The sequence below is a fragment of the Macrotis lagotis genome, chromosome 7, assembly GCF_037893015.1.
Source record: "Macrotis lagotis isolate mMagLag1 chromosome 7, bilby.v1.9.chrom.fasta, whole genome shotgun sequence".
In the NCBI taxonomy this organism is placed as follows: Eukaryota; Metazoa; Chordata; class Mammalia; order Peramelemorphia; family Peramelidae; genus Macrotis; species Macrotis lagotis.
The window spans coordinates 22,247,923-22,271,407 of record NC_133664.1 but is presented as its reverse complement, the minus strand read 5'-3'; the positions used below and the strand labels follow the sequence as shown (position 1 = coordinate 22,271,407).

The window sequence follows — 23,485 nt, the reverse complement described above, 5'->3', positions numbered from 1 at the left end:
GTTTCTGGCATATTAGTCTCTACAAATTAAATGCAGAATTTTCTTAGAATGATACAGAATTAAATATTTTGAGAATTAATGTCCTGATTTCATACTGTAAATTATAGGTTATTTGTTAACTTTCAAATGAAACACATTTTTATTCCCAGTATATTCCAACAGTCTAACAACTTGGGCAAATAATTCACTTGACCTCTCTGACCCTGAGTTTTGCCTCTGAAAAATGAGAGGGTTGGACTGAATGGTCTCTAAGACCTCTAACAACTTTGAGATACTATGATCAAATGGGATAATGTATGCAAATTACCTTGTAACCTTAAAGTGTTATAATGATGGTAATAACAAATAATACAATATTTCAAGGTTTTAAAAATGTTCTCTTCACAACTGACCTGTCAAGTAAATAGTGCAGATAATGTTATTTCTATTTTATAAAAGAGCAAACTGAGCTTGCAAGAGGCTAGCTGACTTACTTAGAAGGCCACGATTCAAATCCAGGTTTCCTGATTCCGAATCCAAGACTTTCCAAGACACCATAATGTGTATGTGTTAGATCTGCCGCTGCTGCTGCTGCAGGTGTGTAACTGGAGAGACAGTGAGGGGAAAGTCAAAGGGGCAGCTCTAACTCAGGATTCAACTCAAAAAACATTCATTTGGCGCCTACCTAGAAACTGTGAGAGGCACTGGGGATGCAAAATCAGAAACAAAACCACCTCTGTACTCCAGAGGTTGCATTCTACTGGGAGATATAACATGTAGACAACCAGCTAATAGAAATATTCCAAACACTAATACATGAGGGATGGGAAGGGGGATGAGAAAGGGCTTTCCATTGGACTTAGTATTTGAACTTTAAGTCAGAGACTAAGTGGGAGAAAATGCATTCTAGGAATGGAAGATGGTCCAATAAAGGCATGGAAATAGGAAATGCAAAGTTGAGTTTGAGAAAGAGCTAATATGCCAGAGAAGTTGGAATAAAGTTGAATTAAAAATGTCTAGCTATGGGGGTTTTAAATGCTGGGATAGATATTTACTAATTGTGACCCTAGGCAAGTCACTTCACCCTGCTTGCCTCAGTTTTCTCATCTGTAGAATGAGCTGGAGAAGGAAACGACAAACCCCTCCAGGATCTTTGCTGAGAAAACACCAACTGAGGTCGGCGAGAGTTGGACAAGACTGAATTCAACAAAAGGGAACCGTGGAATCTTTTGATAGGGGAAGTCACATGACGAAACCTGTCAGGAATATAAATTTGGCAGTTTTGGAGAGGATGACTGGGAGAGAAAAGAAACTAGATGTAGGAATACTAGTGGGGAGGTTTTTGCAGTTGAGAAATGATGAAGGTCTAAACTAGGGAAAGGAGAGGCTAGATGAGGTTAAATTTCCAAGATTTGGTAAATCATTAAATTTAGGGGATCAAGCAGAGGAAGGAGTCAAGGGTGACTCTGAGGTTGCAAACTTTGATGACTGGGTGGTGATGCCCCTAGAAGAGACAGCTAAGAGTGGAAGTGAGATGGGGCATGAAGGGAAAGTTTGATTAGATGTTAAGTGTTGATGGGATACACTGGCGAATGGAGATGAGGAAAAACATTAAGGCAAGAAGGTTTGGGAGTCCTTTGTGTGGAGGGGATGGTTCTTGGGAACTGATTGAGAGAGTGTAGAAATAAGATAGGGCAGAACATAACACTGATGGAGACATCTGGCAACAACTTAGGTGAAGGAGTCAATGAAAGACAAAAATATGGAAAAACACAGAAGCTGTCTCCCCAATCCCATAGGGCCAGGCTTCCCCTTGCTCCAGCTGTCAGCAGCAGGGGGAGGGCTAAGTAACAATTGCCATAATACTACTTATGGACCTCAACACCAAATTGAAGAATTTGTAGATTGAATGTTGGTTGCTCGGAAAGAGATCGTTTTGAACGTTGTTTCTCTTTTTTTAGGTTTTTTTGCACGGCAATGGGGTGAGGTGGCCTGCCCGAGGCCACACAGCCAGGTCCTCACTGTGTCTGCGGCCGGATTTGAACCCCGCACTCCTGCCTCCAGGGCCGGGGCTCCATCCCCTGCGCCGCCCGTAGGTCACATGGCTTCCAAGAAACGAGGTAACTCTTGTGGGGTTTTATTTTCATTGATTTTATATTTTCACAGAAATAATTAAGAACCTGGGATCCAGGAGAAATCGCACTTTTCCCGTAGTCCACACAGAGCGGTCTAGTGGAAGCTCCGGATCTCGGAAGTGACTGAATCCGGGGGCGCGGACCCCAGCTGGGTGGTCCCGGGCAGTCCCCCCCCAGGAAAGGGGCCCCGGGAGTCCCACGCGCTGGGGGCGCTGGGCAGCGGCGGGCACGAAGTCCCCGGTGGCACGAGGGCTGGCTGCCCTTGCACGGGCGCCGCGGCGGGGGCATTCCGGGCACGGCAAGCAGCGCGGCGGCTTCTCCGGAGGCGCCCGGGCCGCGAGCCCCGCGCCGGGCCGGGCCGAGCGTGGCCTGCCGGGCCGGAGGCGGGGGTGCGGGCCCAGCCTCGGGGACACCCCGCGCGGGGCAGCGGGCAGAGCCGCGCCAGCCCCCGGCGGGTGGCGGGCGCACACGCGGGAGGGGGCACCGAGGCCGGGAGGGGCACCGCGCGGGCACCGGCCCCGGCCTCGCTGCCAGCGCCCCGCTGGGCTTCCCGGCGGCCAGGCTCGCCCTCTGCGGGCCCGCGCCCTCCGGGCCTCACTTGGCGCCCGGGGAAGCCCGGGCCCGGGCCGCGCGCGCTCCCGAGGCGGGGGAAGGGCGGCCGCGCGCGCCGCCGGGAGCCGCCCCGCCCCCTCCGCACGTGGGCCGGGGAAGGCGCCGTTAGCGGGCCCCACGCGCTCCCTACCGGCGGGCGCTCCGCGCATGCGCGCCGCCCCGCTCCGTAGCGCGGGGCCGGGGGCGGGCCGCCAGAAGTGGGTCAGATGTCCCGCCCCCGGCCGCGGCCCGCCCTGCCCCCCGCGCCTCCCCACGGGCGAGGCTCCGCGCCCTCGCGCCCCGCCCCCCGCCGCCGCCCGCTCCCGCCCCGGGCCGCGGCCGAGCGGCGCCCGCTCGCGCTTCCGCCTTCCCGGGCCGCCCCACGTGCGGAGCCGCGTCTGCCCAGTGACAATGAGAGCGTAGCCGCGCCATGCAGGAGCCCGGGGGCGGCGGCAGCGACGGCGGCCCCGCCCCCCGCCTCCTCGGCGGGATCCCTGTCCCCATTGGCCGCGGCGCGCGGACGGCGCCCGCCCCGTGACGGACCTGTCGCTCTCTGACAGGCGGAGGGGCGAGTTCCTGTCGGGGCGCGGGGCGGGGCTCGGGCGGCTCGCGCTCCGCCCCCTCCCCGGCGGGTGGGGGGCGGCGCGTGCGCGGGAAGGGGGAGGGTTGTCCTTGCGGCCGAGCGCGCGCCTCCGCTTCCTCGTCCCGGACCGGGCGGCGCGGCCGGGCCCCCTCCCGCTCCGGCCCCGGCCCCGGCCCCGACCCCGGCCCGGCCCGGCCCCGGCCCCGGCCCCGGCCCCGGCAGCCCGGGGCCTCCCGGGGCCGCGCCTGCGCGCGCGCCTCGCAGCCCCGCCCCCGGGCCCGGCCTTCCCCTTCCTCCCGGCCGGCCCCGCCCAGCGCCCCACACACCAGGCGGCGGCGGCGGCTCCGGCGGCGGCGGCGGCGGCGGCTGCGAGCGAGACCCGCCGCCGGCGACAACATGGCGGAGCCCTCGGCGCCCGAGAGCAGAGCCAAGGCGGCGGCGGGCGGGCGGGCCGGCTCCCGGGCGGCCGGGCCGGGCCCCGCGCCGCTGGCGGGCGGGCTGTCGCAGCCGGCCGGCTGGCAGTCGCTGCTGTCCTTCACCATCCTCTTCCTGGCCTGGCTGGCCGGCTTCAGCTCGCGCCTCTTCGCCGTCATCCGCTTCGAGAGCATCATCCACGAGTTCGACCCCTGGTGAGCGGCCGGGGGGCGCCGGGGCCGCGGGGAGGGGGCGCCGGGGCCGCGGGGAGGGGGGGCAGGGGGCGCCGGGGCCGCGGGGAGGGGGGGCAGGGGGCGCCGGGGCCGCGGGGAGGGGGCGCCGGGGGCCGCGGGGGAGGGGGCGCCGGGGCCGCGGGGAGGGGGGGCAGGGGGCGCCGGGCCCGCGGGGAGGGGGCGCCGCACCTGTTGGGCGCCCAGCGGCCCCGGTCCCAGCCCGGCCCCGGCCGGAGCGCGGCCACTCGCGGCGCCCTTTGTCCGGCCCGGCGCCCGGAGCGCGGCCCGGGGGTCGAGGGGGGCCGGCCCCGGGGCCCCCGGCCCGGCCAGCGGCTCCCCGTCTTCCCTGCCCGGGCTGCCCAGCCCCGCCTCCGCCGCCCTGGGGGGACCGGCGGCTGCCCCCGAAGTTGGTGGGGAGCCCCGGCGCCCGCGGGGGGCCCGGCCGGGGCCCCGGAGCGCTCGGCCGGCTTTCCGCAGCCTGGCCCGGCGGTGCCTTCGCGCAAGAGAGGGGGGGTCCCGAGCGGAGCCGGAGCAGAAACTGGGGCTGGGGGGCCGGGGCCGCTGGCCGCGCTGGGACCGGCTCCGGGGGGGCCTGGAATCGGAGCAGACCCCCTGCCCCCCCGGGGAGCCCCTCGGCGCCCACCTGGATCCCGGCGAGCTCGCGGGGCATCGCGGGAGAGCGCATGAGCGGGAGCCCCGGGGGGTGCACGGGGAGCGCCCCCCCCTTGTTCTAAACCGGCCTCCGGAGTCCGGGAACCGGACTGGAGCCGGAGCCCGGGCCCTGGGCAGCCCAGTAGAGTGGCGTGTCGGAGCCTTGTTGTGGCTCCGCGGGACGGCCAGGGGTGAGGCCCGCAGAGCGGCCCGAACCCCCTTACGGGGCCGCTCAGGCCGGCCTTGGGTGGGCGGGGGCCGGGGGGCCGGGAGGGCGCGGGGGCCCGGGAGGGCGCGGGGGCCCGGGAGGGCGCGGGGGGGCCCGGGAGGGCGCGGGGGCGCGGGGGGCCCGGGAGGGCGCGGGGGGCCCGGGAGGGCGCGGGGGGCCCGGGAGGGCGCGGGGGCCCGGGAGGGCGCGGGGGCCGGGAGGGCGCGGGGGGCCGGGAGGGAGCGGGGCCCGGGAGGGCGCGGGGGGCCGGGAGGGCGCGGGGGGCCGGGAGGGCGCGGGGGGCCGGGAGGGCGCGGGGGCCCGGGAGGGCGCGGGGGCCCGGGAGGGCGCGGGGCCCGGGAGGGCGCGGGGCCGGGCGGCTCCTGCCGCCGAGCCGGGCTCGGATCTCCTGAGGCAGCGGCTGGAGGAGTGAGACGCGGAGGCCGGCGGGGTGACTTCTCCTCTGCCGGGCATGAAGTGCCTACTGGGTGCGCGGCCTCCCAAACTGGGGGGCTGGGTGACGGGACCCGAGGGCTTCAACCCCGCAGAGGCTGGGGTGAAGGCAGCCTCCGTGGTGCAGCACTTGGCTGTGTGGCAGCTACCAAGCTGCCCCTTCTTTAAGCTTTTCAATTAGGCACCTCCGAGGCCAGTTTCCCCAAAGAGAAATAATAAGGAAGCTTTGTTGTGCAAATGTTTGAAGTGCCCCGTGTTTACCAGGTTACCCAAAGAGCTGGAGCAGTGGAGCTTACCATTTAAAGGACAGAAGTCAGATTTTTTAAATGTAGAAAACCAGATTATGAGTCTGCAAATACCCTTGACTTGATAATTATGAATAACAAAGTGCAAATGCTCTGAAGCATTGAATTGTATTAAGAGCCTGTTAGACGGTCACTCTCTCCCCCACCCCTCCGCAAAATAGTGCTGTTTTGTGGAGCTTGAGAGAACTCAAAACCACTTGCTTTTCAGATGTAGAAATCACAGGTCCAGTGAGCCTCAGTGGGGCCTGATCCACCCGTTCAGAAGCTCCTTGGAAAGTGATGGCAGAAGGACTAGGACCAGGCTGAACGTGGGCTGCCAGCTTTCAGGCTATTGCACTTGGGACTCTATACTGTTTGCTGTTGGGAGGAGAGCAGATTGGGGTTTGAGGCACAGGCTGAACAGGACTAGAACCATAAGCTCTGAGGGAAGGCCTCAGCTGGGAGGGACCCAGAGACACCTGAGCGGGGAGTCTAAAAGCTGCGAGGGAGGAACAGGGAGCCCGGTAGTACCTTTGAAGAATGTAAGCCAGCTAAGGAATGCAAAAGCTGGGAGATGGGAGGAGGATTGTGTTGGAGAAAGAGTAAATGGGCCAGGGGAGCTCAGAGGGAGATCATTTGAGCAACAAGTCTGGGAAGGCGGGAAGGGGCCAAGTGATGACAGATTTCATAAATGGCACATATTACTTAAGTTGGGGATAGTAAAAGAGATATTCTTTACCCCTCCTCCTCACTTTCGTAGTTTTTTTTAAAACAATTTTCCCCCAATTCCACATAAACACCATTTTTAGCATTTTTTAAAACTTCTAACTTCTTTCCCTCCCTGAGACAACATGCAGTTTGATCAAGGTTACACATGTGCGATCATATAAAACAGTTTTCTGTGTTAATTTGTGGAAGGAACTTTAAAAAGCAATTCTTTTTCTGGGGGGATAGCATGTTTTCATTATGAGTCTTTTAAGATTGGCTTAGATCAAATAGCTAAGTCATTCACAGTTGTTCATCATGCGATATTACTGCTACCGTGTACAATGTTCTCCTGGTTCTGCTCACTTTAACACATTAGTTCATATAAATCCTTCCTCTTTTTTTTTCCTGAAGTCTTTCTACTCATTTCTTATAGTACCGTAGTATTCCATTACATTTATATCCCACAATTTGTTTAGCCATTCTCTGAATGATAGGCTTTGCCACCACAAAAATAGTGCCTGTAAATACCCTTGTATAGCTAGGTCCTTTTTCTGGGTCAAACAATATGCCCAGTTTTATAGGCCTTTGGGCATAGTTCCAAATTGTTCTCCAGAATGGTTGGATCAGTTCATAACTCCACCTACAATTCATTAGAGTTCCAATTTTCCCACATCCCCTCCAACATTTATGGGGGGGGGGGGTTCTGTCATATTAACCTCTGATGGAGATGAGGTAATACCTCAGAGTTGTTTTAATTCTCTGTTCAATTTTAAGATAGCTTTGATTTCCTCATCTGGAAACTGCCTGTCCTATGATCATTTAAGTTTGATTCAGTTCTCTTTAGATTTAAAAAAAAATGAAGCCTAAAGGCTTCATTGAGATACTTGCTGTTTAAAAGCTTTTCTATTTTCTGCCTTCCTTTTAATCTTGGTTGCATTAGTTTTGTTTGTGCAAAACCTTTTGTGTTTTTGGTTTGTTTCTTGATGGGGCAGTGGGGTGAAGTGACTTGTCTAAGGTCATACAGCTAGTAACTATCACATATCTTAGGCCAGTCTTCCTGACTCCAGGTCTAGTGCCCTATCCATTGGGCCACCCGGCTGCTCCCACTATAAAAACCTTTTAAATTTAATATCAAAATTATTCATTTAATATTTTTCATAATTATCTCTCTTGTTTGGGCTTAAATTCTTCCTTTATCCATAAATTTGACAAGTAAATTGTTGCATGCTTCTGAGCTTATAGCATCACTGTTTACAAATATCTAGATTATGTACACATTTTGACCTTTTATCTTAGTAAATGGGGTGAGATATGGGTTTGTACCTGGTTTCTGCCATACTGTTGTGCATCAGAATATTTATTTGTAACACTGGGCCCAGATGGGTACAGTTTCATTCAGCTATTTCAGCAATTTGTCCAATTAGAGGAATTAAAATTAAGGATTTTTTTTAATTTCATCTACACTTTTTAAGTCAGGAGATGTTATTTCGTACTGCAGATTTCAATTTACAGTCTAGAGAGCATAGAGTCTTTAAGAATGAATTGTTTAGGGCACTAAGATTTTCAGTGGCTCACTCAAGGTCACATAACTTGCATGGTGGTTAGAGTTAGGATTTGAACCCAGTTCTTTGCCCATTATATCATATTGCCTCTTAGATTTTTAATTTTATTTCTTTTAGAAGATTAACCTGTCCCCACCATAACTCTTTTTCTTCTATGGGTTCTCCTTACTTGAAGTAAATAAACACTTTAAAAAAATTCTCTTGTATTCTAAACTTAAGAAACAAATAAATGTTCATTTCCACATGAAAATGGAGACTTCTTATTGTGTAAAGTTTGCCTTCTAAAATGTGTATGTGTGTATAAAATGTAACTTCCAAAAACAGTCTACTTGTCTGATTCTTTGTGACTTGTTTTCTGTTGTGCATTTAATGATCCATTTTCTTTTTGTTTCCTTCTCTACTATTCCTGCCCCACATTTTTGTCCCTCAGCCTGCTTTTACCCCCTCAGTAGAACCCTTAGAACAACATGAACAATCAGGCACAACTAATACTGACGTTGATTATTTTTGAAAATGTACAATTTGTACTGTATTTGAAAATGTCATAATCCATATCTTGAGCACGGAGCATGCTTCCTCATTGGTCTTCTGGGATCCAGTTGGTCATAGTATTGACAAGAATTAAAACTCCAAGTTTTATAGCATTGTTATAGTTAGGTTTACTTCTGACATTATCCCAGTTTCTCTGAAACTCTTCCTTTCTTCATCACGTCACAGTAGCATTCGTTCCAAATTCGTTCATCTATTCAAGTTATTTACTGAGAAAAAAAGAATTGCTGTAACTATTTTTTTGCAATTCTGAATCCATTCCCTTCTTTGTGAATGTTTTTGAGGGATAGACCTTAAAGTAGTACTACCTCTGGGTCATATGGTATGTACAATTGAATGACTTGTTATAGTCCCAAATTGTTTTCCAGAATGGCCTAGCTAATTCACAGCGTTACCAACATTGCATTAAGGGTGTCTGTTTTCCCATGGCCCCTCTAATAATTTATAATTTTCTGTTTTGTTAACTGAAATGAGTATAAGGTGAAACTTCAAAGTTACTTGTATTTGCATTTTTTCTAATAGTGATTTATTGCTTTTTTCATATAATTATTATAAGTTGAATTTCTTCCTTTGTCAACTTGAGTATTGATATTCTTGACCATTTAGCTATTGAGGAAAAGCTGTTAGAAATTTGGAACCAGTGCCTATCAGCCCCCACCCACCCACCCCTACCCGTTTCCCTTTTAATTTTAACTATTGTTTTCATTTGTTTAAAAACTTTAAAATTTTGTATTATCCAAATTATTTTTTATTATCTTCCATAGATCCTTTCTGTGCTTTAGTCATAGATATATCTCCATAAAATATGTGAAAGATATTTCCTTCTTTGATAAATCTGTTTACCTTTTATCTCTTTTGATCTCTGTGGGATGATCTTTTTTTATCTCATATCTCCAAATGGCTGGAGAGAGAAAGAGAGAGACAGAGGTTTTGCGTTGTAAGGTATCGGACTATATGTATGTATAAAATTTCTGCTGTATTGCTGTAGATTTCTGAGCAGCTGTTGTGAAATAGTAAAAGTAGTATGACCATATCCCCTTAGCCAGCAGCTTTGGGGTTGTCAATTACTGTGGTACTCTATTAATTTGTGTGATGTGTCCTTACTCTGCTTTGCTGAATGATCTCTTTTTATTAACTAGTACCAAATAGACTTTATGATTCCTACTTTTTATATAGTATAGTATAATTTGAGATTTGGTATTTCTAGGCACATTTCTGTGTCCCATAGTGCCCTCCTCAGCCACTCCCTTACCCCCTTATTTTCCTTGAAATTTTTGGCCCTTTGTTACAACAAATAATTTTTTTAAAAAAAAATTCTAATTTTTTAAAGTATTCCTTTGGTAGTTTGGTATGGCACTGAATAAATTAATTTTGGTGGAATTTCAATTTTTATTATGTTACTGCTACACCACATCTCTGACCTGAATAAATTTTATATTTTTCCAATTATTTAGGTCTGCCTTTAAAGTTGTCTTATACTTCTTGTGTGTATCTTGGTACATGATCAGCCATGGTCAGACACACTGTAATTTGTCTCAAAAATAGTGATGTCATTTTGTTCATCTTCAGTAATGAAGGACAAGAACCAACCATCTTGGTAAATAAACTTCCAAATACTTTATTTTGAATGAAATATCTTTTTTTGATTTTGTTGGTTCCTGTATATAGACATGCTGATGACCAGTGTGGACTTTATATCTTTCAACATGACTGAAGTGATTATTTTAAATAATTTTTTTATGATTTTCAAAATATACATACATTTATGATAGTAGTGTAGTGCCAGTGTTGTGGTAAGTTCTGGGAGAACAGAAGTCAAAAGAACATCAGTCTCTGCCTCTGAGGAGCTTACAAGTGTGTGTGGGGGGGAGGTCTGCTCCTGAAGGACAGCTGACAGGGGCGGGGGTGGGGGGTGTGTGAGTAGATCTAATAGGAAGTCAGGAACATCAGTGGGTGACCAACTAACCTGAACCCCCTCCAAGCTTCTGAGGCTCCAGGAGGAACTCACCAGTTGGAGAAAGGCAAAGTTTTTGTTCTTATCATTTTTGTCCTTGTCTTATTATGTAGCATTTCTAACTATGAGTTAAAGCGTAGTGGTGACAGTGAATACCCTTGCTTTAACCCTGATCTTACTGGAAAGTTCTCTTAAAATGTTGGCCCTTGCCTTCAGATGTATGCCATTGACCATACCCATTTATTCCTAAACTTTCTAGTAATTTAAACAGAAACATATACTAGCTTTTGTTTTAAAAAATTTTCAGTAAGTGAATTTATGTATAATATAAATAATAGACACATTTTATAAAGATATATGTATAAAAAAGTGGGTTTTATTATAGTCCATTTCATTAACAATTTTTCTGACTGATCTCACCCTGCCTCACTGGTATAAATGGAACTCGGGCATAGCTAATAGTTTTACTATGTTGGTGTAGCCGTTTTGCTAACATTGTTTATATTCATTAGGGATATTTGGGCTATAATTTTGTTTCTCCCCAGAATAGCTATCAATACAATATTTGTATCATTTAAAAGAATTTGAAAGTTTTCTTTCGTTTCCTACTTTTGAAATTAGTTTCTATAATATTAGAATTATTTTTTTTTCTTTGAATGTTGGATGTTATCTACTTGATTTTTGGAGGGAAATTTACCCTGTTCAATTTCTTTTTTCTGATATTGGATTATTTAAATATTTTATTTCTGGAGCAACTAGCTGGTACAGTGCATAGAGAGCACTGGTCCAGGAGTCAGGAGGACCTGAGTTCAAATGTGGCCTCAGACACTTAATAATTACCTAACTGTGTACCTTGGGCAAGTCCCCCTTTGCCTTGCAAAAATGAATGAATGAATGAATGAATGAGAATTAAATATTTTATTTCTACCGTTGATATTTTGGAGTTGGGATGGGGAATGGATATTGGAACAGTGATCCTGTCTATTCCATTTAATCTCTTAGCAGTTAAGCAATTAGTTTTTGATTGTTTCCTCTATTTTTATTTCCATTTGTGACTTTTCCTTGGTTCATTTTTGATAGAAAAACCCAACTCCTCACTTATTTAACTTTTTGTTTTTCATTTTATTAAGAAGCTCTTTAGAATTTCTATCTTGCACTTTTCCTGTTTTTATTTGTAGTTTTCCAAGTTTTTTAAATTACATATCCAATTCATTATTTTTCTGTATTAAGAAGTATTCAGAGATAAACTTTTCCATGAGTTTTGTAGTGTCTCATTGTTTTTCTTTAAAATTTTCTGTCATTTCTGTAATTTTTCTTTGACTTGCAAATTCTTTAGAATTAAAGAATATAATTTTAACTGGAAAATATTTTTAAAATTCTGGCTTTTTTAGAAAGATTTTATTTATTTTGAGTTTTCCAATTTCCCCCTCATTCTTGCTTCCCTCCCCCCACCCCCCAAAATAAGGATTAGTGTTGCAATGGGGTTAAGTGGCTTGGCCAAGGCCTTACAGGGAGGTAATTATTAAGTGTCTGAGACCACATTTGAACTCAGGTCCTACTGACTCCAGGGCTGGTGCTCTATCTATCCACTGCACCCCCTAGCCACCCCTAAAATTCTGAACTTTTAACACCCAGAAAACAGGATTTTTATATATGCAGTAGAACATAGAGAATTCTCTCTGAAACTACACGTCTTCATTTTTTTCTACGTGGTTAATCCTACTTTTCAATGCTTTTTTCTATATTTTTTTTATAAAGTTTCAATGACCTTTTTTCTTGATTACCTCTTCACTTTCTCACCTCAGTTAACTGAGAGAAGGGAAGTTGGGGGGGGGGGGTGGAGGAATCCTTTTAAGCCTTGTTTTAAGCAAAGCTAATCCATACACTGACCCTGTCCAAAAATACACTTTATCTCTTTCTGATTCTGTAAACATAGTTTGATCTTTGTGTTTTTCAGACTTCTCTTAAATCTTTCAAAGATCTTTGGTTTTGGTTTTATTGTTTGTTAGTTTTGGGCCTCTTATACATTGTTTTACTGACTCTGCTTATACTTCTAAAAGCCAGCATTTTCAGAAATGATCTTATTTCTTATGACATAAGTCTAATCTATTATTGTCACAGTATCTCAATTTGTGTAACTATTTACAGTTGTCTAAGAGGGAACAAAGTAAGATGCTAAGTTTTGGCTTTAATTTTTTTTTCCCTTCTAATGCCTTCTGTAGGACCAGTATTATCCTCCTTTCTCTCCCATCTACGCCCCCACCCCAATTTGTTTCAGGTAAGAGTAAGAATCTGGATTCTGACCTTTTCACCCCTTCAAATTTGTTTGCTATTCTCACCCCAAATATGAGAAGTTAACAAGTTCCACCCCCATCTTCCTCCAGTCTATAGTAGTATGTTCCTTTTTCCCTTGTCTTTCCCCTTCCCATACATTTAAACTTTTCTAAGCTCCTCTAGTTCTTATTTAACTCCCACAGAAACCTTTAAGACATTAAGGTGCTTATGAATTTTTTTTCTTAACCTCTTAGAATATTAGCACCACTACCTCATCATACAATCTCCTCACACATCTTTTTCCAATTGTCCAGTTGGACACATTTCAAAATTCCTGTTCACCTCTATTCTGTGTATCCAGAAATGCTTGAAAGTTCTCTTACAATAAAGATTTACTCCTCTCCTTCACCCCTGGCTTTGTAGGTTGTTATTTATAGTAGAGGCTGCCACATCTTGTGTAATCCTGACTAGTTTTGTCATACTTGAACTGTTTTTTTCCCCCAGTATTTTTTCTTTGACATAGCCACTCTGAGTTTTGGCTGTGACATTTCTGGGAGTTTTCTTTTTAGAGTTTCTTTCAGAAGATATTTGAAGGATTCTTTGTCTCTCCCTTCTTAACTCTCTGCAGTTTGATTTCTGACTTCATCATTCAATGGAAATTGGCAATCTGTTCTCAACCCTTTCTTCTCAATAGCCTTTGACACTGTCTTCTTTATCCCTTTCTTTCTAGGTTCATAATTCTGTTCACTGTTGGTTCTCCCATTATCTAATCACTCCTTCTCAATGAGGGTCCCAAAGACCTCTGTCTGGGCCCTTTTCTCCTTTCCTATTTCACTTGGTGAGCTTCATCAGCACCCATGAATTCATTTATCTTCTCTGTGCTGATGATTCTCAAATCTGGCCCTGACCTCCATTTGGACATCTTCAGCTGTTTATTGAATATCCTGAGTTAGATTGTTCCAAGATAACTTAAGACTCCCAATGTCCAAAGCTAATTCTATTTACCTTTGTACTCTCTTCTTTACCCACTTGTGCATTACTGTTGAGGCACCAGCCTCCTTTCAACCCTGAATGCTGAAAAAATCCTTCCCTCCTAACTCTCACCCTTCCCTCAGTATCCAATTTGTTATAAAACTGGTGATTTTACCTCAGAAATCTGGACCCCCCCCCCTTTCTCTGATACAGCTTCCAGCCTGGTTCAGGCCCTTATCACCTCACTCCTGGACTCTTGCCAGTAACCTTCTTGTTGGTCAGCCTGGCATCTGGCTCTTGACCCTCAGCCATCAAAGTGATTTTCCTAAAGCATAGTTACTGCCATGGAACGTTATAACTTACTCACCTGCAGCCCCCCCTCTTATTAGTACCCTGCCTCTCTACTCAATGACCTTGATGTTCTTCAAACAAGACCTTCTGTCTTCCCTGGCTTCCCTCTGGCCCAAGCTAAAATCCCCCCCATTCACAGGAAGCCTTTCCCAGGCCCTTGCAGTGCCTTGCCTTTGCTGATATAACCTATCTAGGAGCTTGTTTGCAGGTGGCCTCCCCCATTGGACCAGGAGCTCCTTGAGGGTACTGCTGCCTTCTGCCCTGTTTATATTCCCAGCATGTAGCCCGTTGCCAGGCCCTTGCTAAATGGGTGGGTGACTTTGTCCTCTGTTTCTACCAGATCTGGGCAGTTCTCATTTAGACTTTCTTTCCTTTAAGTTAGTTTTCAGGAAGTCTGTTGGTTTTTGACTGAGGCTTCCTTGGCCTGCTTTCCATTTTATTGGGTTTTAATCACTATCTTCCATTTCATTCTCTTTTCAATATTTTGTACTCATAAAATCATTTATTTTTATTTGATTTATTCTTATTATCAGAGATCCTATTACAATAGGTAAGATTTACAGCTTTCCTCTCAGTTCTTCTTTCCAGAGTTTTTAATTCATTTTTTCCCCTCTTGCTTCATTTCCCCTAGGTCTTAATATAGTCTTTGCTGGAACATCTTTTGTTATGCATCATGCCTTTTTTGTTTCCTTAGGTTTGCAGTATTTTTTTAATACTCACTCATCTCTCCAGCTTTATTCCTGATTTGGGGCTCTGTCCTAGAACCAGATTTCTCTTCAGAGCTGGCTCTGGTGTCTCAGGACCTTGAAGCCCCTGCTACATCTGGGCTGGCCCATTGCCACTCCCCAAGACTCCCTGAGGCCTTACCTCGGGACACTCTGACCACATGGAGCTTTCACCAGGAGCCCTCCACTCTTGTTTCTGGACACAAAGCCTTGCCAGACTACTTGTGTCATCAGCATCACCAGGTCGTGCTGAGAGGATATTCTGTGCTGGGCAGGGCCCACTTGCATTTTGATTTTGAACTTTTGTCTGAATTCTGGTTCTAGTAGTTTCTCATGGGATTTCTTGATCTTGTATGAATTTTAGGATTTTGCTATACGTGGTCTGTCTCTCAGTTAGGCGTCTGTCTTGGCCAGAAGATCTCTAATTAATATTTAATGTTTTCTTCAAAGGCCCTTTATTGAATGTAGTAAAAAAAATGTAGAAAATGGTTACTATGCTTAAGGAAAACCACTTTTGCAGCTATCTGAGGATGACTAGAGTATGGAAAGATTTGAGGCAGTAATAGAGGCTATATAAATAGTGAGAAGGGTAATAGTTGGGACAGAGTGGTTATGGGGGAGAAATTGTAGAACTTGGCCCATGTTTGGATATATGGAGTAAGGGGAAGAGAGGATTTGAGGATGAGGATTAAGGATAATAAGCCAGTCATCTTTGTCCTAATATGTAGTCACTTTTCCATGGGGTACTGAGAAATATGCTTGTTCTTTAGTAGTTCCTACCTTTAACTCTGTTTACTTTAGCAATTTGTTCAATTCTGTATTTTCCCTTTTTTTAAATCTTTGTTTAATTTGTTCAACTCTGAGAAATGCAGTTAAGGTCATATTATTGTGTTTTAATCAGTATTTTTTTGCAGCTCATTAATTTTTTCTTTAAGTACTTCTCTTTTATGCCACTTGGAACATAGTAGGTTTTTAAGTCAGTGTTGGCTTGTTTTCTCTAGTTCCCTTGAGTTTAATGTCATTTCTTCATTTCTGGTGAAATTGTCATTTCTTATTTTTCCTTTGAGAGCATGATTGCAAGTCCTGCTTTTCTGGATTCATTCTGTTACACAGTAGATTTTGTTACAACCTCTCATTTTTATTTGCTTTTTTAGAAGTGTTTCTTAGAGTTTTGCTTTCTTATTAAATCTGTCACTTTCTTTTATTGGATTGTTTAATCAATTCTTATTCAGAGTTATGAGAATTTGTATTCTTCAATTGTGTTCTTAGTATTTTTTCTGAGTTAATTTGTTTCCCTTCCTTATTTAAGTCAGAACTTTGTCTCTATCTTTTTGCTTTTAACTCTTTCCCTACCTCCCTTGAAAATTTTTCTTTCTTTCACTTAGTTATCTAATCCTTTTTCCCCCCAGCTTCTCAGTTGTGATTAATTTTAAAAGGCTCTCCTCCTCTCCGACTTTTTAGTTTGGTTTGTTTAGGCTCCTTTTCGAAAAAAGAATTTCTTTGCCTTGTATTCTTAAATTCCCCCCACACACTTTATATTCTTTGATTTCTGGTCTTTGTTTATTATTAGCCTTTTTTGTTGTTGTTCTTCATTGAAACTCAAGTTCCAAGTTTGAATTCCCTGCTCTGTCAGCTTTGTTCCTGCCTTGTAGATCTAGAACCCTCCATGCTTTTTTATCAGGGAGATGAGGAGACACGGTGGCCCTTGTGTGGCCACCTTGTTACTGTCCTCCCTCCCCAGGGTGGCTTCCCTCCGCCGGGCAGCTTCCTTGCTGCTTCTGCTCCTTCTCATCTGGTGCAGGCTGTACCGGGGAGCTCAGATTTCCCTTCTCCCAGTTGGGGCAGGATGCTGGCCTCCGAGACACAGCTCTTAGAGAAAATGGGTTCCCTCAGCACCACTTTCTGGTGCATTAGGCTCATTTAGAAGGTCTTCATCTCCCATTTAAGAGGCCTGATACTTCCTCTGTGGGAGGGGGAATCCTCTTTCCCATTGGGCAAAGCCTGTCTCACTTTTTTTTAAACCTGTTTGATTCCCTCCCTTTGCCACCTCTTCCTTTCTCCTGTGGTCCCTATTCTTTCTGTTAGACTCTTCCCAGGTATCTTCCCTTCCTTGTTTTCCCATGGACTTGATGAGGAAACTTTCTTTTTTCTCTTCAATTTCATCCCCAAAATACATTGATTCCTTTGCAGGAGTGATCATGGACTTTAGTCTGGAGTGCTTCAGGTCTGTTCCTTCATCGCTTCTGCTGTTTAAATTCTGATTTCCTCTTGCCCTCATTGTGTAATTTCAAAAAGAAACCTCTTAATAATCCCTCTTTTATTGTGGGTTTGAAGTCAATAGTCATTTCTCCCCTGCCTTTTATAAATAGTATCTAGAGATGGAATAATTTGTTTCCCTACCTTCTCTTTTCCCCTCCCATTGGAATAATAATTTTAAAAAATCCAAAATATTTAATTGCCCATATCCAAAATGGTTCTCAATAAATAACTCGCTTTTTATTTAGCATCATCCATCTTTTGAACGGATGGTTTTAATTGTATCCTGAGGGCCTTGGCTTTTTGAAACATAGCTTTCCATTCTTTCATGTGGTTTCTGATGGAGTAGAAGAGTTTTGTGTTACTCCAAATTCCTACCCTTTATACTCGAAGGTTTTTCTCCTGGTCCTCACAGAATGTGTTGTCTTGGGAATTATTAAATCTCTCCACTTTATCTTGGAGTTTGAAGTTTTGTGATGTTCGATGGATTTAAAATTTGTGCTTTGTGTTCTATCTTCAGAAGTATGGTTTTGTTTTTAATTTCTTGCAGCATGGTGCTTGAATTTTTTTTTTTTAGCTTACCCCGTGTTTCTGGGAATGCTAACACACCCCTTGTATATCCTGTCTTTGAGATCAGTGGCCTTTCCTTGTCTAGAGATCATTGCTGTAAAAGTATTTCTTTTTGCTTCTCTTTCAGATTGTGCTTCCCTTCAGTGTGTTTGTATTTCCAGTCTGTTGTTCTTTCTTCCACTTCTTTGGAGAGGCTCACTAAGACTGGATTCGGGGTTTTCTTTTCTGCCCCTTATTTCTGCTGTGAAGGTCATGGATCCCCTGCCACTTGTTCTTTTACGTTTCTCTGGAGATTCTGGTTTCATTCAGGACCATCTTGAAAGGAGGGTGCTATGTTCTCTTGGGAATTCACAGGGTTCTATTCAAGGCATCTCCTTAATCTTCTATACTCTTGTATGATTTGGTGTTCCCCTTCACTTTAGTATCATCTGTTGATTTCTCTGTTTATACTTTAGGTTTAATTGAATTGTTTTCTTACTGAAATGTTTGGTGCTTAACATTTTTGCCTTATCTTTTCCTGTTGCTCACTTACTATTCTGTCCCAAGTAACTTTTAGTGGCACCATACTGTCCCCAGCTGGATTCTAGTCCCCTCTCTTTCAGATCAGACTCAATCTTGGATGCTGGCAGGCTGGGCTATGTTGACTTCTGTATTTGTGAGGTTCGGGAAATGAAGGATGAGTGGTCCAGGAAGAGCCTCTGAAGCTTTGAGGGTTCCCTAACTAGGCAGAAGGGAGCTCAATTTCTCCTCCTGGTCACCCCCCTTTTCTGACTGGGCAGAGTCTATCAGTTATTTGCTAAAGCAGGATGATAGGGAAGGAACAAAGGATGGGGAGTATCTGTGCAACCAGAAAGAAATCCCTGAGTCCAGGGATTGGTTTTTGTCTCCTGAGTCTGGAGACTGGTGGACAGAAAGTGATCCCGAGAAGCTTCAGTAGATTAGCTTTCTGTAAAGCTCTTCATTCTTTGAGTTTCTTGATTTCTTGTCTTGTGGAAACAATGGAAATTGTAATGCCTCTGGGGTAAAATTACCCTTGGTTTTTTGGAGGGGGTTGGGGATAGGGTTGAAAGTTCATGGAGACTAAAGAAAATGACTTATCCTCTAGCATGATGGCAGCCTCCTAACACAGCTCATTTTTCAAACCACTGCCAGAGTAGTCATTCTTACGCTTCAGTGTGGTTGTGTTGCTGCCCTGCTCAGAAATGCCCTGTGCTACCAGAACTCCTCACAATGTGCAGAAGCCTTTCCCTGTAATGCTTCTTGGCTCCCCCTCCAGTGCTTCCCCAGTCTCTGCCTCTTAGGCCCAGAATGTCCTTCCTCTCCCTCGCCTGCTAAATCCTTCCCTCTAAAGCCCAACTGCAAGCATCACTTGTGCCTGAGGGGGAAGGAAGGAGAGAGCTTCAGCTGAGGGGCCCACCCAGTTATATGGATGTTCTTATACTAGCTGTCAAAAGAGTCTAAGAAGGTTGTAGTGGGTTTGTTCACCCTTGAGGTGAGGTGGCTTTCCTTTTGTATTTGTAGGCCCTGAATGTGGTGGTTTTAGGCTCAGCAGACTGAGAAACACTGAGACAGGGCAGTCACAATTTCATAGAATCTTTAAGAGAAGAAATGTCAGCGCTTTTCTGCCATATTATACTTGAATCAAGAATCCTTCAAAAACAGTATCCCCAACAAATAGCTGTCTTGCCAAATGCTTGAAGAATTCCAGGGATAAGAAATTTTTTACTTCCAAAACACCTGTTCTTTGCTTTAAATTGTTCTGATTGATAGGAATTTTTTCCTTATATTGAGCTGACATGCTATTGTTGTCTCTTTCCATTGAACCTCATTCCTACAGTTACAGTTGGCATAAAAAGTAAAATAAACTGAAGCTTGTTGTCTGATGTGGCCATGAATCACATACCCTTGAGCTATGATGATGATGATGATTTGGTGACAGATTAGAGGGAGAGAAATAATCCTAGAGCTCTGCCTGGCCTGGATTGCTCCCCTCCAAGCATGGTCCAAAAGTAAACTGATGGGGTGGGATGAGAGAAGATTTTTAAAGGGTAATGTTATCTCTCTTCCCTAGCACAGTGCAGGTCCTCAACTCTATCCAAGAGGGTTGGTTTGGGAGAAGAAGCAAAATGGATATATTAACACTGCAGGTGGGGGAATAATACAAAGGTTTATTAAATGTAGATCTAGGGAGGTTCTGGGGAATAGGAAAGGAAGACCTTGGCCAAAATAGATGTTTTGTTCACGGAAAACTTTCCCATGGAAAAAATAGCTTATCATTAAACATGTCTGAAATTAGGTGGTAGGTAATTCTGTTGTCTTCCTTGAGGGCCAAGCAAGAGATGGAAGCTTTCCTCCTGAATCACCAACTGATCAATAGACAGACAAAGCTTGATTTTTATGCCTCCTACACTTTCTCTCCTAGCCTATTCTAAAAGTTCTAAGTTTTTTCAGTTAGTCCCCTCTAATGTTGTTTCCAGCCTACTCCTGTCCTTAACTCCTTTTTTCAATACATTCTCCACTAATGTTGCCAGACTGCCTGCCCAGACCTCTCACGATGCTTCAGAGGGATCCTCAGCAGGATATTCAGTCTGTGTGCACTCGACCTGGGGAACTTGGGGTCTTGGAAGAACTACAGGTAGGCTTTGGTCACTTCACTAGTCTAAGACCCTTTCCTTTCTTTGTATTCCACACTGTGAAGCTCATAATAGGCCCTTAATCAGTACATGTTGGCTTGAAATGATACAGCTCCTTGCCATGTATTTGCCTAGATTCACAATTGGTTTTTGCTTGGGAGGTGGAAGAAATGAGATGTAGAGGAGAGTGAACATATGTGCAAGTGTTTTTTTCTTTTTTAAAAAAAATGAATAGCATTTCATAAAAACTCTATGAAGTAGGCACTGTTTGCAGGTCCAGAGTGTTGGGAGCTGTTTTACAGTTGAGGAAACTGAGGCAAACAGGTTAAGGTAGCAACCCAAACAGCTGGTGTCTGAGACTGAATTTGAACTCCCGGCTTCTTGACTGCAGATCCAGGGCTGTCCACTCTTGGACTTGACCTGTTGTTCTGGTTCGTCAAGACATTCTTGGATTCTTGTTCTGCCGTTGGGATCTTACATAACTTTCATCCTATAATCCACAGACTGTTAAGATCCTCCTAAGACATTGATAAATACCTGGACCTTGGTGGGAGAGAGCAGAGCTCTCCAGCTCGTGATGGCTCTAGGCTTGTCCTGCTGGTTCTGTCTACACCAGGTCTTCGGTGGAAGCCATGTGGCAGAGACATGGCAGCTGCCCCCTCCCAGTGCCCACAAATGCCCTTTCATTGAGGATGTTTGGGATCTGGTCAGGAATCTATGCCAGTCTCTTAGCACTTTCTGAGCCCTAGGATTCCTCTGGAATCTCTCCCTCTCCCTCTCCCTCTCCCTCTCCCTCTGGTGAGGTTCTTGATTTCTTGTCTTGTGGAAACAATGGAAATTGTAATGCCTCTGGGGTAAAATTACCCTTGGTTTTTTGGAGGGGGTGGGGATAGGGTTGAAAGTTCATGGAGACTAAAGAAAATGACTTATCCTCTAGCATGATGGCAGCCTCCTAACACAGCTCATTTTTCAAACCACTGCCAGAGTAGTCATTCTTACGCTTCAGTGTGGTTGTGTTGCTGCCCTGCTCAGAAATGCCCTGTGCTACCAGAACTCCTCACAATGTGCAGAAGCCTTTCCCTGTAATGCTTCTTGGCTCCCCCTCCAGTGCTTCCCCAGTCTCTGCCTCTTAGGCCCAGAATGTCCTTCCTCTCCCTCCCCTGCTAAATGCTTTGAGCACTATCAGTGTTTTTGTGGAATTGTGGCTTAGAGGCCATTGGGTCCAATCCTTTCATTTTGTAGGTGAGAAAACAGAGGACAAGGAAGGGGAAGACTTAACTAGTAGAGTCAGGATGTGAATCAGGCCTGCTTGCCTTCCAGGCCACACTCTTCTTACCTTGAGGCCATCTCTTGTTTCCACGCCAAAGCCACATTATATAGAGTGAATTGCGATCCATGCGGTTAAGTGACTTGCCCAAGGTCGCCAGCTAGAAAATATTAAGTGTTGGAAGTGACCTCAGAGGAGCCCACTTATACAGACAGGAGAATCTTCTCTGTTTAGAGATATCCCAAAGCCACCTTTCCTCCACTTTGACTCCCTTGCCTCTTTTGAAGTGAAGTGCTCAATGGTTAGTGATTAGTTTCCCTTCTGGATCCCTCCCTCTCTTCAGGTGGGGAGCACAAGGCATTCCCCATCAAATCTTAACACCTTTCTACATACCATATCTCTTAATTCAACCCATGATTGGGGGAGGTTTTTTAACTTGCCACTTTGTATTTTTCACAGAAAACTGTTGTCTAGCCATACTTTCCTTATCTGAATTTATGGAGTTAATTTTTTTGGAATATCAGCATAGACCTTGAGATTCAGAATGGATCTTTTTAAATGGAGTTGGATAGCTTTTCCATTTATTTCCTCTTTTGGAATCTGGTTTTTTTTTTCCAGTATACAGTTTTCTTTCCTAGTTTTATATCATGTACAAAATTGCTGAATAAGCCACCTGTCCCTCTACCTAAGATGAATAGTGTGGGGCAGCGAGCAAACTCACAGAAACCAAATTTGGATTACTCAGTGTTAACTACTCTTGAGTTCATTCATTCAACTGGTCCCAGCTATTAACTGTCTAGCCCATCATGCTTCATGTTTTACACAAGCGAAGGATCAGAAATTCTGAAATGGTTTTGCTGCAGTCCAAGTACCTGGGATGTGTCTGGCATTCTCCTGATTGACCTACTCATCTTGTCAGCTTTCATCACAATAACATTTAGGGTGTTCTGGCCTCAACCACTCTGTGACACTATTTATAAAACATTATTTCTTCACTTTTGCTCTGTTACTTGCCGTTTAAGTCTTTAAAAACTGTATTTGTCAGCGATTACCTATACATTAGCATCTTTAGACATTGTCTTTTCTTCTTCATTAGAACAATTTATTTCAGTATTATTTATTTCTTTAGGGCTTCCTGCTAGTATATTCCAGCTGTGGAATTCTGATGGTTTGAACTCTTTGAAAACAACTCTCCCAAAACCCAAGACATGCTGCACCAGTGCTGAGAATTCAGTCTTGGTTTGTCCAAGTTTTGAACAAAATTGAAGTTCAAACCCACTTCTGGTACTCCCTGTGTGACCTTGGGCAAGGCGCTTCATAATCACTCGGGACCTGTAAAATGTCCTGCTGGTACTAACAGCTATGATTGAGATCATGGTGCCTGCTGGGTGCCAGACTCCAGTAAGCTAAGTGCTGTAGCAGTGTGACCTCCTTGAATCCCCACCACCCCCTGGCAATGGGTGCTCTGACTATCCCCTTTTGATAAGTGAGGTTGCTCCTGGTAAAAAGAGGCAAGTTTGACTTAGCTCTGAATTTTGTAAATAGCTTTGCCATTCATTCTTCTATCCATAAAAGTAAAAATTCAGATGCCCTGCACATTCACTTTCGATTGCATTTCATTTGTGGTACTTCTGCACATAGTGAAAGTGTTAAATGAGTCATTGCACTTTCTAGTCATTCTTAACCTTTGTCATTTCATCAAAACCAAAGGCATGATGGTAGAGAAACCATGTCATTGCATCTTTAAACTGAATGAATCAGGATAGACTACATTAGCAAAAGCTGAGTTGATTGTATTTGCTCTAGGACTTTTTGTTTCTAAAATAATTCCATATTAGCTTCACTTACAACAACAGTATATGTTAGAGAGCTAAAGTTTTTTTTTTTTAATCTGGAAGTAGAATGCAGTTTTTTTCTTTAAACTTCAAATTTCAGTTATTGAATTTTTAAAGCATTGGGGATTGTGTAGTTATTTAGAGATCTTATAAATGTGAGCAAGGTTAAGTGTATTTAAAGATACTAATAATGTAATGACTTTTTATTTTGTTTTTATTTTCAATGGTTAAATGTAGTGCTATCAATTGAGAAGAATACTCTCTGAGATAATACTTTTATTATATTTATTTATATATA

General features: G+C 45.2%; 1 protein-coding gene across 1 annotated transcript in view; it reads left to right on the top strand.

The window, feature by feature from the left end:
- Nucleotides 1–3,610: 3,610 nt before the first annotated feature.
- Nucleotides 3,611–23,485, top strand: part of STT3B (STT3 oligosaccharyltransferase complex catalytic subunit B) — a 68,332-nt gene continuing 48,457 nt past the window's right edge. Inside the window, exon 1 of the mRNA XM_074195630.1 lies at nt 3,611–3,917. Within this exon, the coding sequence (XP_074051731.1) occupies nt 3,685–3,917 (233 nt within the window). The 5' untranslated portion in view covers nt 3,611–3,684. The remainder of the gene's footprint in view (nt 3,918–23,485) is intronic.